Source organism: Megalopta genalis, chromosome 2, assembly GCF_051020955.1.
Source record: "Megalopta genalis isolate 19385.01 chromosome 2, iyMegGena1_principal, whole genome shotgun sequence".
Lineage (NCBI taxonomy): Eukaryota > Metazoa > Arthropoda > Insecta > Hymenoptera > Halictidae > Megalopta > Megalopta genalis.
The window spans coordinates 26197418-26212109 of NC_135014.1; the positions used below are offsets into that span (position 1 = coordinate 26197418).

Below are 14692 nucleotides of genomic sequence, written 5' to 3' on the forward strand. Positions count from 1 at the left end.
AAAATATTCTAAAGGTGCAGAAATACTTCGTAAATTTTCCCGCATCTGTATAGTGTCCAGAAAGATTTATTATTATAAATGTTTCTTGCTGCCTTTATTAAACTATGTAAAACCGATAGGAATCTGTTTGGTGATAGTGGCGCCTCCCGTGGTAAAATGAAGAAACTCTATTCAAAGTCCGTACAGCACCAATTAGTAAGTGGCGAAACGTTCAAACTGCTAGCCAAAATTAATTGTTGATAATTTTACCTATCATTTTCAGTGTTTTGTCACTAGGCTCTCATTGGTGCTATACGATGTGTGTAATACGAACTTTCCTACCTCGATTCTTGTTGGATTTTACATTATAATATTTTTTCTTATCTTATGACATGACTCTTAAAGTCTGAACTCGGGTCCGGGCCCGTGTCCACTGACCGTTACATGTAGGCTATGCTAGTATGATATATCTATAATTTCGAAAGAGTGACACACCGATGTTCTAAACGTGTTGAACTGTTTTAATATTCGATGTTAATGAATATGCGAAAATGTTTAATTTTTAGAAAGCAAATTTAATTACATAATCAAATATCTATATAGTCCCTCTATGTAGTCCCAACGTCAAACTAAAAAGATATAGATTTCTTGATTAATCGATATCTTAAAACATCGACTGCAAACATCGATTTTACAAAATGATGCATCGATTATCTCAGAATTGATGTAACATCGCTTATCGGTTCCTTTTTCCTTGTAGCAAAACAAACGTGACCTGGTGCAATTTTTATACTTTTTTGGTAACTGTAATAAAGAAGAAAGTAGAAGTGTAATTGATGTGGAATATTCTCATAGTCTAACATTATGAGTAACATTAAGACACCTATATCAATTTTACAAGAAAAACTTATAAAATGTGCTAATTCTTTACCTGTGTACACAGAAATTGCTTCTACAGTTGAATTTCAAGAAACTAAATTTACTAATCAATGTACTTGGAATGAATATAAGGTTAAAGGTGTGGGAACCACCAAAAAAGAAGCTAAACAAAGTGCTGCACAAGAAATGATCAATTTATTATCTTCAAAAGGTATAATATCCATTCCATGTTCAACAACTGAAAATGAGAAAGAAGATGAAACACCTTCGCAAAGTTCTATGAACTCAAGTAATTCTTCCGCATCTTCACAAGGAACATTTGTAAATTATGTGGGATCTTTAATGGTAAGTATACTTTGACATATTATGTATATATGACAATAACGTCGCTATAGAAAAAACATTATATGTATATGATTCCTAATATGAATATTAATTTAATTAATAACGAATATATCTTTATAGGAATTTTGTGTTGCAAATAAGTTACCAGAGCCTTGTTTCAATAATGTTTCCTCGATTGGATTACCTCATAATTTTACATTTACAATGAATTGCTCTGTTGGTTCTCTATGCAAAGAAGGGTCTGGAAACATAAAGAAAGTTGCCAAACAGAATGCAGCTAAAGAAGTTTTACAAAGTTTAAAGGTTCGCGATATTGTAGATGAACTGTGTGTACAATATAAAAATTTAAAGTTAATCGAGTCCACATCTAATAATGACGAAAGGACCAGAATGACAGATATATATATGAAAATCAGAAACGTAACTGCTGTATCTACAAAACATTTACTAGTTAAGGATTATCATCTTGCCCTATCGGACAAATGTGAAAATATTTTAGAAACGCAAAAGCGTGATTTGGAACTTGGACATGTAAGGCAAAAGTGTTACACAAAAGATATATCTGTTATAAAATCCATTATTAAAAACATTTTTGACATACCTGTAAAGACTGTTACAATTCGACCAAAGAATCGTAAGCAATGTATAGTTGGAGTTCAGTTGAGAACTGTACCTCCGATCCTTCAAATTGGTATAAGTGCAACTTTTAAACAAGCAGAACAGGCAGCACTACATAAACTGGTTGAATACATCATTATATTCATGAAATGAGTCATGGCGAAGATTGTATAATTTGTTATACAATTATACACAAAACTGAGTATATACAAGCTATACAAAGTCTTATCCCTAATACTTGATGTATTGTAAGAAGCCTTATTTGGCAAAATGTGTATATTTTGTATTCATTTAAGTATAACATGTATTCATATTAAGTATATATTTTTTCACTGTAAGGTCCTAATAAGTAATAAATTATAACTTTTTTAAATACTCGAACAATGCATTTATGTCATTTTATTAACTAAAGTAAAAAACAGTACACAGCAAAGTAAAAATAAATTCCAACATCGGTCGTCATAAAATGCCAGTTGGGCTTGCTGCAGATACAGATCGCCAGCATTGTGCCCTAAGCCTGGACTCAGATTGTGACGAAAATCGGCACAAATGACTCGGGATGGGCGTAGTAATGAAAGTCTATGTTACATGTTATACGTCGGTCGACACCATCTTTAGACTATACTATACTATATATAACTATAGACACAACTTTAGATAGTTTGCCTGAAGCAAGACGAGTGAACTCGATGTATAAACTATGCTAGTATGATATATCTGCAATTTTGGAAGTGTAACATGTCGATGTTCGAAACGTGTCGAACTATTTTAATATTTGATATATACTAATTATAGTATATTCTATATATTCTATTCTATATACTAATAATATACTATTATATGGAAATGTCTAATTTTAAAAAATTTTCATGTTTGTACAATGTATGGTCTAAGACGCCATCTGACGTAACGGCACCACTTATCGTGTTTGAGTTTTGAATCCATTCGAATCGTGTACCTAGTCATACCTGGTGTATACTGTGTACGCAAGTAAATACATAAACCTAAAAAATGGCGAGACCACGTGTTAACGGCCGGCATTTAGCGCAAAATGTTGGAGAAGAAGTAATCTTGCTTGGAACTATAAGAAACGTAAGGTTTATATGATACGTTATTATTCAATAGCCATTTATTTTCTTACAATTGTTTATAGAAATCATCAAACGGTACGAATATAGAAATAATGACAACGGATGGTGTTCAAGTTAGTGTAACTTTGTCAGTTCCTATCGATGGAAATGCAGAAGGATATATAGAATTACGAGGTAAATTAAACTCAAAATCTACAATGGCGTGTAGCGACTATATATTGCTGCCATCTGATGTGGTAGATAAATTTGGTAAGATCATATTATCTTCTCTTTCAATTTTATCTATTGGTTGTTTAAATTTTATCGTAACACAAGCTATTATAATTGTAGATATCCATCAATATAACCATTTGGTTAATTTGTTAAAAGTGATGCAAAGCGATGCAAATTGGTGGGAATTAGTTCAGTATGAATAAAAATCAGTAAGAATACAAATTTTGTGAAGTTTGTATAAGAATATGGTAACTATTTTACAGTATAATTAATCAATTTTATTTAATAATAAAAGTAAATATCCTTGTCATATAGACAATGCCAGTCATTGTTTCTTTCACATTGTAAGTTCAATCTATTGAAACCTCTCAAAATAACAACCTTAAAACTAAAATAGAATTATTATCATCATTTAATGTTCTTGAGATCTTTATAGGATACTCACTCCTATTTTACATGATGCATCCAAGGAGAAACATCTACAAGTACAGGATGTTACAGGGCATTCTGAATGTTGGCTGTTTTCAAAATATATAGAAATTTACTACAAATAAAACAAAAATGTTGAAAGAAAATTCGTTGTAGTATTTCATTATATTACCGAAACCAATGTGTAATGTGATCAGCATGACCACCGTGTCTGCACGACTGGCACCATGTGAACCAATTATTGAACTCTGTTAATTTGGAATCGCATTCTTCATTTCTATTTGCATTGGATGTAGTCATTTGTAATCCGCTTACAGTACCCATATGCATTAAACATATTGCGCATCTTGGTAATGGTTTTCGACAATTTGGGCATGAAGACATCTAAATAGAAAATAAAACGAGATGTACTTTTGTTATGTACATCACATTCATTAAACATTTAAAGTTTTCATTTTTCGATCTTAAATATCAAAAGCTTATCCGATGTACATAGATTTTAATGTATTAAATATTAAATCGAAATATATTACCTTCAACTTATTGGGTGTACTACCTAATCTACCGAAAGGTCCTCTTGCCCTACTTAAACCTTGCATAAACGCAGATATACTTTTACCACAAAAGTTACAAGAAACATATATCTGTTGCGGAGGTTTTTCATTAGTTGAAGATCGCATCACAATATCAAAATGTGCTCTTTGAGTCCACATCTTCCACGCGTTTAAAAGATTTCTATAGCTATGTTTAAACACCAATTAATTTTACTTTTCACTTAGAATTTCTTCAGCAATTATTTTCAGCTTTCAATACCTAATTATCCATACTTGAACTTGTGTTTCTTGAAGTAATTTAGGTGTAAATGCTCTAATCGCTATAAGACTGCAACTTTGGACGTCGCCAGTAATTTCTAAATACCGATTTAACAATTGTATACCTTCTAAACTTGCACCTGAAACACAACCACGTATAATAAAAGAATATTGTATAAATAATATAAGTTGTCTAGTAGAAAAATCATCGAACCTGTTAAAAGAAAACCAGACAAATTTCCCTCATCTGTTAATTTTTGAGTCAATCGTTTTAAATATTCGTTTAATTTGTTATCTGATAAAAACATGAGTGCGAAGGCTACTCTATCTTCAACTGCCATACCATTTTCATTCTAAAAAACGGACTCGAATATTAGTTCTCCTTAATAGAAACAATTTGCGCTTACTTACCAACACATTTTCATAGGAATCATCCGCCGTTAGAAAAGCAAAAGTAGCTCTTAAATAAGGATCCGAAAGTTGGGATCTACATTTTAAACATGATTCTCTCCACATGCTATTTCTATCTTCAGAAAACCCCGATAAAGCCATGGCAACGATATTTAGATTTGCCGACATCGACATTTTACTGGCTCCTCGATTTAAAATTTCTATGGCTTGTCTCAAACATAAATTAAATACAGCTATCGCAGCTGCTCGTGGATATTCTCCCTCTCTTTCCAACCTTTCTAAAAACAAATTGTCATAAAGCGTATTCGTATCCTTGTCGAACCTCCAACCACATAAGAGTAATCCTTTATCTCTATCTGGAGACCTGCAATACGACACAGAAGACTTGGTTACGGAAACTTCGGCACACCGAAATCATTATACCTGTAAATTTTTGCTGTGTGATTGGATCCTATATCCGACCAAGGGCAATACATCAATTCTGATTTCAAGATGCCATTAGTTCCTTGTTGACCATCTAATTTTAAAACTGTTCTATGTAATATCAATGAATATTAATTTCTTTTATTTTTGTAACAGAATCTTTTAAAAGAATCTTTCACTTACCTGACACCTGGGTGTTTGTTATCAGGACTAGGTATAGTGCCGTCTTCGACTAAATAACGGCTCAAGTATAACCACTGCCACAGGTTCTTCAGAGTATCATTTTCAGCTAGTTCACCATTCTGTGCCAGCTCTGGCTGTAAATATATATATATATATATATAACAGTTTATGAACAAGATAAATTAAAAACTTCCTCAACTTACAAGTAACCCATATTCCGAAGCTGCACGTGTTTTAGTTAAAATGGAAATGTCATCCAGAGCTTTGTAAATATTATCACTACTGCATATGTATTTAAAAGATTTAGAAGCATGATTCCATGCGAGGTGAGATCTTGTAGACCAGTTTACCGTAATCCTTTCGCAAACCGTATAATCTGTTAGTCCTTTGAAAACCATGAACGATCGTTAATGAATTTTATTTAATTATTTTTATAATTTAACAGTTGCATGTAGATGGAACCTTGTTGTGATATAGCCAGCAATCTGTTCACGTGCGTTGGGTGCCATGAAAAACTTATAGGATTATGCCAAGGAGGTGCAACAGTTCTTTCCAATGCTCCAGGTTCGGTATCTTCTCCTCCACCAATTCCACAATGTTGAATGTCAAACAAATGCAATGTCACTGTAATTGAAACAAATCTAGGAACTATACAATACTATTATCGCTAATTTTTATGTTATAAATCATGTATATTATACCTGAATCTTTCTGTAGAACTCCTAAAAGATTATGCCTAGTTGGACACCATAAAACTTTAGTGACTTGCCTACCTTGTGACAAAGTTAAAACAGGTTTCTCAAAGCATCTAGTATCCCAAATAGTTATTTGATTATCCACGCTCGAGACTAAATGATAATTGTTATGCGGATTAACGGACACATTATAAACAGCTTTTGTTGCTGCTGTATTTACTACCTTTGCAGAATCTAGTGTAAGAAAAATTAGCTTGTAACACTAGCATTTTCACGAATAAACAAAAAGAATATCATCCAATATATTGATTTATTTAATACCTCTAAAGTCAATAATTTTTAATTGCTTATTATTTGCACCTACAACCATACATTTTTGTTCATGCTTGAACCAAGCAACGGAATGTATAGTTTCAGAAATACTAACTTCGGCAATAGGTCTTATAGAATCTGTTTGTACCATAGCATGATGATGTACTCTTTCGGAACCTTGCAATCCTTTATTCACATCCCATAATAAAATGGAATGTTCTTTACTATGTTTATCTAAACCACATACAATTAAGTTTGTATCTATGGGATTCCATGCAACAGTGTTGCATTGTCTCGCATGTTTTGGAACTATAATAATGTATGAATGTATGTATAATAATATACATGTATATTATTATATATATATATATATATATATTAGTATTAGTATTAGTATATATATATATATATATAGATAGATAGATATACAACTATACAGTTATAGGACAAATAAGTTACCCAATTCCTTCCCGGTAAGACCCTGTGAATCAAACACCGTTGGGCCAAAAGTAGTTAATACGACTTTTCCATTTGCTTGTCCCACAGCTAACAAAATATCAGGTTCCGGCTGTGGATATATATCGATACATTTAACATAATGATGATTTGTATTTGTAGCAAGTAAATGGGCAACTGTAGAATCAGAAATCTTTGTATCTATTGGAAAAAGATGTATACATGTATAGTAATAGTTTCCTCACTTGATAAACTGATTGTTACAGAAAAATATATTTCTTTACTTACACAGTTGTCTAATATTATCTTTGACCTGTGTAACTTCGTACAGGCAGATTTCTGTGCCCCAGGTAATGAACTTATTCGCATGAATAGGGGACCACTGTACATCAAGTTTGATGCTACTCATTTTATTCTAGATCTATGAAATTTTATTAAAACCAATACACTGCATTTATGCTTCTAATTTGAGATAAGCACAACATTATATGAAGATTCCATCGATGTTTATACTTCATCACAGTGACATGTAACAACGCATAAACACCCTTGTTCATTCAAAGCAGTGTGCTCAGATTCACTTGGATTGGCTAGATTCAGTTGGATTGGTTTACAATCAGGATCAGGGGCAGCAGAGCAGCGTATACGTGAAAATAAGTTACGCAAGGAGTGGGATAGGAGACGCATGCGCCGGTAAACCCGCACAGTGGGGTGGCGCGTCTATCGAGTGAACATTATAATTCTGAACTACGATCGCGACGCAATGTAAGGTCTCTGGCTGATCGTAGTTCAGAATTAAAATGTTCACGCGGTAGACATGCCACACTGTTGTGCGGGATTGCCGCGCATGCGTCGCCTACCTCCACTCATTGCGTAACTTATTTTCTTGAATACGCTGATTTAGGAGTCCCAGACGCCCAGAGCTGTCAAGTGCCTGACTGTTCTTGGAATTTTCACTCAAGGGCAGTGTGTCCATTGGTGTCTACTGTACCCAATGGTGTCAGGCATTCTGCTCGGAATCTGTTCCAAGTGGCGGAGAGGAGACCTCACAAATGGGATTGGACGATTTTGCTAATGGAATCATTGGCATCATTCAATCCTATTTGGGAGGTTTTCCCTCCACCACTCTACAGCATATGTAATTAATGTTTTTAGGCGACCCTGCATTTTGCGTATGTTGACGATTGTGACGCCTCTTTTGGAGAACAAATGAGGCTTCGTTCGATGTCCGTTCAGTGCCGATTGGAGTAGTGGCAAAATGCTCAAACTGTTAGGGAAATTACCAACAGTCAATTTTGTTTAACAGTTTGAGCGTTTTACTACTACCCCAATTGGCGTTGTATGGACACCGACCTAACTTTGTCACAATATGCTGATTAGTTATGAACATATACAAAACAAACAATATACAAATCATTAATTAGACTTACATTTATTAACTAAATAAAACATCTAGTGAAGATAGAATCCATACAAACAAGGGCATTAAAATTGGCAGTGGGTCTAAGGATGAGTACTCGCTAAGTTCTATTATGTGCCTTGATAGCACAAAGATTAATGTTAAAACTAATAATTATATTATAAACATTAAGCAGATATTATCTATATTTAAAGCAAATAGTGGCAAGAATAGAATAGTATTTATGTAGATACCATCGCACTATGGTATCAAGGGAAATAAGTTAGTGGATGAGATGACTGAGGAGGCAGTTTAGAAGGAACATAATCCGAAGCGGGGGGTGTCATTTACGGACTTCAGAAAGCTTTTGAAGAAAAGAATGTGGAAAATTTTTCAGAGGTTACTCAAAATAGAATTAAACTACAAAGGTGTTCATTACTATAATTCATTTTATGAAAATAGGATAAAACCATGGTTTTCTAAAAATAAAGATTGGTCAAGGGAAGTTATAGTCAGGATCGGAAGATTAAGGTTTAATCATTATAGTACATGGGAGTCTCTTGCTAGAGTGGGCATTATATACACAGAAGTACATATAATTGTATACAATACAAACGTCACGAAAATATATATAAGAATTTAACTTTTGTAAAAAAAATGTTTCACTATAGAAGAATACTGTCGCTGATTTTTGTTATTTTACTGAAATACATGGTACTTAAATGTCAAAATAGTTTATGGATACAGAATATTAGATACTCAATATTGCACATTTTACTGTAGAAATTTTTTAAACAATTATTCTTAATGAAACATGTACTTAGGTATAGTATAAATCAATATAATATTAATTTTGATATTGAATATATATAAAATAAAAATGAAATACTTATAGTTAGAGTATATAAGTTTATACGTGTAATTACTAAATGAATTAGTAATGTATAATTAATATTAGATATGACGTGTTATAAATTAGATTACAAAATAAAGTAAGTGATGTATATCATACAACAAATTCTTGAAAAATGTTTTTTATTGACCCTTTGAGTACTATGAAAGTTTATAGATCTAGTAAAATTATCATGATTGTCGAAATACAAATTACGTGTTATTCGTATATTTATTTTATGAGAAAAACTTAACCCTGTGTACATAGATAATTTATGTTTTTATACAATATGTGATACAAAAAAAAAAAATTCTACAGATACTTCATCGTGTAAATCAGTGTCTAAAGTACTTTGTACTCAAAGGGTTAAATGAATGCTGGTTGATTTCCTTTTTATAATTATGAATAAATTTAATTTGTTAATATCTTTTTCGGTGCATGGATGCGACTGTGCCTTAACAATGAACTTTTATCAGTAAATGATTTTTCACATTCTACACATTTATACGTTCTTCCAGTATGTGTAACTAGATGTCTACTAAGCCCAGATGCATGACAGAAGGCTTTAGGACAGAGTTGACAGTGATGCAATTGAATATCATTTGGATCAAGTTTTTGGTGTCTTCTCATGTGCACCTTTAATGCTTCACGTTGAGTGAAGCTCTTATCGCAATGTTGACACTGGAAAGGTTTTTGTCCAGAATGTGTCATCAAATGTCTAAGTAAAATTTCTTTCTGGGCAAATGCTCGATGACAAATGTTACAACCAAATGGTTTTTCACCTATAACAAATTATAATTTGAGAAAATGAAAAATGCTTGTAACTAATTTAACAATTTTCGAATGTAAATAATGTATGTATGCTACAATTATTCTATTTACCTGTGTGAGTACGTTCATGCCTCACTAAAGCTGATCTTGTGGGGAACCACTTTTCACAGGCCTGACATGTATAGCCCCTTTGCGTCGAATGAACAGATTGATGGCTCTTTAGCATTACCCTTCGAGTAAATGCTTTCGGACATTTATCACATTTAAATACCTTCAATTCTTCACTGGCTTCAACTATAAAGAGACGATATATTAGAAGAATTTCTTAGTATAACTTTTATTTGTTGGAAAATTTCGTAAAGTAATTACCTATGGTATCCGAAATGGGTTGCAACTTCATCGATTCTCCTTGTCCAGAATTATTACTGGTAACTTCCATCATGTAAATATTTTTGTGGTCAGCATTTGCAATTGCTCTCTGTACTTCTTCCGCTTCATCTTCGGATTCCTGTTCTTGTTTAATACGAGTTGTACGTATTGTACAACGTGCTTTAGCAGTACGTTCTTCGGCAGGTACCAATGTAATATTTTCTGGATCTTCCGACATGGGCTCTTCCATTTCCAAATTTTCAGAATTCATTCCTATAATACAATATGTAGTCGATGCCGTACAAAATTTAATGCTACCTATTATATTAAATCTTACGCGCTATTCAACAAATTGTTACATTTGTACTTGTTGTATTAAGTTGAACAGTTTTTACATAATGAAAATGTTATTAATACCTAAAATGTAGCCACCGACAAGTTCTTCTTCTGTGACTTCGATCGGATCTCCATCTGCCTGTCCACTATCGGCTTTGGTCGATACTAAATCAGCTAACAATTGTTTAACTTGTCTGGATTTTCCGCTATTAGAACCATCTTTTAATTCTTCTCTATTACTGTCTTGATTTTCTCCTTCTTCGTCTTGACCCGTTAATTGTTGTATTAATTTCATATGTTTTCGAAGCTTTGCATCGGCAGCTTCGCACTTCTTCTTGAACTGGTATGATTTTTCTAATTGATATTTGCACGGATGACAGATCATATTTGGAAGACCATCTTCTTCGAAAACCTTTAAAAGAAAACATTATTACCTGTATTAAATGTAACGTAAAATATTACTCAATATTTGGCCACACCTTCAAAAATGTGTCCAAAATTGAAGAAATTATGGTAAAAAGTTCTGCTCGTTCTATGAGAATGATTCTCATTTCTTGAATTCAAGGAAATCTATCGAACTTTTTATAAAAATATTTTTCTACATTCGATAATGGTAATAATAATGTATGTAGAACGATCTTTAAAGATGGTACATACATGTAAACAATTATTATATTTTCAATACAAGTGAAAAAAGTATATTTCTTCAGTGGCGTTTTACGACCACTATTAAAAACATTTGAACGTAATCAACAGACGTGATTTTCCCGCTGTGGCATATTAGGGATATCTAACGTGGAAGGGGATGTATAGATGCTCTATTTGTGCTAATTATATCCAGAATTGGTAATTGATCGGTAACGTTGCATTTGACTTTAAAGCGGTAACAAGGTTCTAGAAGACCGCGAGCATGGAGCAGAAAAATGCATTGATTGTTAAGTTTATCCCACATCACGTCTGTGATTCCTGTAACGAAAGCGAAGACGGTGGCGTCAGGCACAAAGTCGATAACTCGGTAAGGCCGGTAGTTGCTTTGATCAGTGTAGTAAGAATCATTTCGGATACACATACGTATAACCGACGCTCGCAACACAACCGAATCTCAAGGGAGGGGAGAGGGGGACGAAAGAAAGACAATCACACAGAGAGATAAACTAGATTCCTATTTTCGATAAACTACAAGCATCTGTGCGAAATGCAGCTAAGTAACTTGACTCGTGTTATGTTACAATCAAATAAACGTTAATACTTGCCTCCAAATTAACACAAGCCATTATTCGAAGCGATAAGGGAATAGTTTCGTCGTCATAAATCGGCACCATCTCCTCCTCCTTTGCCAGGCACAGTCGGCACAGCTCGTTCACGTGGATAATCACGTTGCTAGGGCTATCGCCCTTTTTTCTGCTGTACGTCTTCATCTCACCTTTTTTTACACTTGTTACGAATTTATTTAACTGTTGGCGTCTGAGAAACACTTAAGGGAGCGTAGAGAACGGGACTCGGTCACTCACAACGGAATCTGTAATGGCGGCGGCGGTTGGCCAATGGCAAACGTGTGGCGCTGCTGTTTGGTAAAGATGGAGAATGGAATCATACAGAAATGGAAGGGACGCTTTAGTGGGAGCAAGATAGGCAAGAGTTTTAGGGTCTTCATCATCGCAAAGTCGGTAAGGCCGGTCACTATTATTGATTTTCCATTCTTCCCAACGGCGGGAAATGGATTTCCAACTGCTGCCATTGCGGCATTTTCGAATCTCTCCGAGTCTCCTTCGTGTTTATTAGACATTATTTTATAAGATCTTGTTTATCTTTCAAGTGGAATTCATTCCGAGTGGAAACGAAAGGCATTTACAGTGATTTTCATCGTTTCGTATTCATAGTATTATGTATGGAAATAATGTTTTCTCATAACCTTTATTGGGAGAACTTTGCAATGTATTGTTATCGTATATCGACTGATACAGATATTGTCAACTTGCAGGGATGCTAGGTACACAAAAGTATCGTTCCTTCTAACGATTGTTACATCTACAAAAAGTAAAAGAACCAATACGAATGTTTCCAAGTAAATGGAAAATCGATTTCGTAATAGTTATAGCATGTTCCTATTGTACCTGCCCGTATCCGTAATACGACAACATAATTTTGGTACGTACTACTTATTACTCTTTCGATAAGATACTGCATATTGTGAACGTATTCGATACTTAAACGTTATCTTTTAGTTTCTCTCTCTCTCTCTCTCTCTCTCTCTCTCTCTCGATCTCTGTTTTTATTTATTCTAACAAAATTTGAGTATATTATACGTGATTATTAAATAGATAATCGGCTACATTTGAAACTTAGATAATATTTTAAAAATTATCGATACATATTTCACTTGCAACTTTATTTATTGCACGATAAGTACTGATAAATACAAAAATTGACTGCGTATCTTAAAAAAGTTTTGTGTGCGTAGTGCAGTGTATATTTATGTAGTACATGCATTACAATGTATATATATAGAAATTTTGTATAGAAATTTTGCAAGAAAAAAAGTTGCACTAAATGCAATTTAGTAAAAAGAATGTACGTAATACACTAAATATTGAACATACTTAACACTGAGAATGTATTTAAATTAGAGGAAAATTGGATCTAAGATAAAAGTGCGCCAAAACTGTTACGTTTATATTAAATTAAACGTAAATTTGGACCATAACTGTTTTAGGCGTAAGTCGATTTTAAGTTAGTTCGGGATCAGGTCTTAGTTAAATGTACGTAGGTAAATAATTCAATTTGCGTTAGGTCTTGGTCAGGTCCGAGTTAGGTTTAGACTAAATCGGTGCTTATTTCGACTTCACTTTCATATAGAAAGTTTCATTATAATAATCATTATAATAATTAATACATGTAATATTAAAACAAGAACATATGGAAAGAATTTTCATGATTCCAATTTCAACAAATGACTTTAAACATAAGACTGTTTATTACACAATTGAATAACTTATTCTACAATAATTTATTATACGCGTACACATATTAACTCAGGTGCAGGGGGTTCCGCTCGATTTAGAAACACGCTATTGTCTAGTCTGCATCTCAGAATTTGAAATTTCCTAAATATACCGCCGCCAGGGAAGTAATAGATATCAAACGCTCAACCTTGTGATTTAAGTATGATATTTCGTTCTGCTAAGTAAGTTGCTGGTACCATAAAAATCCTATGTACATATTTTGTCAAGTAATTTTCTGGATAGAGTAATAGAAATTCTACATCGACAATTCTCTGCTACACAATTTGCTGGAATAATAAAAATTCTACGTCGACAATTCCTGAAATCCTATTTATTTATTGCACATATTTTTAGCGAGAAGCGCGATCGTTCTCAAAATCTGTGCACATATATGGATGTTTAACGCGTAAAAATCTTTGCTCCGGTAAGTTTGTTATCGACAATATGCATTTATTCGATGACAGTTAACATTGCAGAAAGCACATAGCAGTATAGTCGTAAATTTCCTCCCGGCAAGTACAGTTCAGTTTGTTTGCCGAGTAGTGTATCAATGATTGATAAAGCAGAGAATCGTGACTCGATTAACCCCTGTGCGACCAACATTAACACGTTCGGTATCAACGTTAATATTGATATACAATACACGATATATCGTATTTAACCGCGAGAAAATCAAACCGATGTTGAAAGAATATTAATGCAACTGGCACCGAATAGCTTCTTCCTGCTAACACCACGAAAAAAGTTCAAGTCGTACCGAACCAATCTTAAAAAAGGGTTATTCTGTTTCAAAGCGCCTTCGGAGGTTTTTTTGACCGATCGTATATCTCCCCAACGACGATATATTTTGTCTCGTATTTCGTAAGAGGATACGATGGATTACATAAAATGTCGTCGATTATGAACATCGTTAGACCAGAATGCTCGCGAATAATTCTCTGTTAGTTTCGAGGCCAGCCATCGATGCGCGAACAATTTTTCCGCGACATTTACATTCTGTAGTTTTTTATATTATTATTATATATATTATATATATTATATGTTTTCTATAGTATATAATAATATAAGTATATATAT

The 14692-nt window shown here is 33.4% G+C and overlaps 4 protein-coding genes across 12 annotated transcripts; 2 read left to right on the plus strand and 2 right to left on the minus strand.

The window, feature by feature from the left end:
* Nucleotides 1-187: 187 nt before the first annotated feature.
* LOC117229871 (protein Loquacious) lies at nt 188-2196 on the plus strand. 2 transcript variants are annotated; one of them, XM_033486742.2, is made up of 3 exons: nt 188-298; nt 740-1203; nt 1324-2196. In XM_033486742.2, exons 2-3 carry the CDS (start codon nt 844-846, stop codon nt 1972-1974), a joined length of 1011 nt encoding a protein of 336 aa, XP_033342633.2. In that variant the 5' UTR covers nt 188-298; nt 740-843; the 3' UTR covers nt 1975-2196. The 2 variants fall into 2 exon arrangements, with proteins under 2 accessions (XP_033342633.2, XP_076375015.1); XM_076518900.1 differs by having other exon boundaries at nt 189-298; nt 923-1203.
* Nucleotides 2197-2483: 287 nt separating this feature from the next.
* Nucleotides 2484-3700, plus strand: LOC117229872 (replication protein A 14 kDa subunit-like). The gene is made up of 3 exons (XM_033486744.2): nt 2484-2913; nt 2975-3161; nt 3243-3700. The coding sequence occupies exons 1-3, from the start codon at nt 2833-2835 to the stop codon at nt 3326-3328; spliced, it is 354 nt and encodes a 117-aa protein (XP_033342635.2). The 5' UTR covers nt 2484-2832; the 3' UTR covers nt 3329-3700.
* Nucleotides 3381-7725, minus strand: mio (GATOR complex protein mio). 8 transcript variants are annotated; one of them, XR_013032718.1, is made up of 15 exons: nt 7135-7696; nt 6850-7047; nt 6400-6699; nt 6085-6312; nt 5846-6007; nt 5587-5768; nt 5384-5517; nt 5201-5311; nt 4778-5141; nt 4581-4719; nt 4368-4506; nt 4088-4295; nt 3727-3938; nt 3571-3669; nt 3381-3513 (listed from the first exon to the last, which is right to left on the minus strand). XR_013032718.1 is itself a non-coding variant. In XM_076518891.1 (15 exons), the coding sequence occupies exons 2-15, from the start codon at nt 7253-7255 to the stop codon at nt 3556-3558; spliced, it is 2586 nt and encodes an 861-aa protein (XP_076375006.1). In that variant the 5' UTR covers nt 7256-7267; nt 7707-7725; the 3' UTR covers nt 3381-3555. The 8 variants fall into 8 exon arrangements, 7 of the variants coding, with proteins under 7 accessions (XP_076375006.1, XP_033342627.1, XP_033342626.1 ...); XM_076518891.1 differs by adding an exon at nt 7707-7725 and having other exon boundaries at nt 3381-3643; nt 7135-7267; XM_033486736.2 differs by having other exon boundaries at nt 3381-3643; nt 7135-7267; nt 7509-7696.
* A 951-nt stretch (nt 7726-8676) lies between these two features.
* LOC117229873 (uncharacterized) lies at nt 8677-12167 on the minus strand. Its single transcript, XM_033486746.2, has 5 exons — nt 11867-12167; nt 10695-11025; nt 10278-10550; nt 10020-10202; nt 8677-9919 (listed from the first exon to the last, which is right to left on the minus strand). Exons 1-5 carry the CDS (start codon nt 12029-12031, stop codon nt 9549-9551), a joined length of 1323 nt encoding a protein of 440 aa, XP_033342637.1. The 5' UTR covers nt 12032-12167; the 3' UTR covers nt 8677-9548.
* Nucleotides 12168-14692: the final 2525 nt, after the last annotated feature.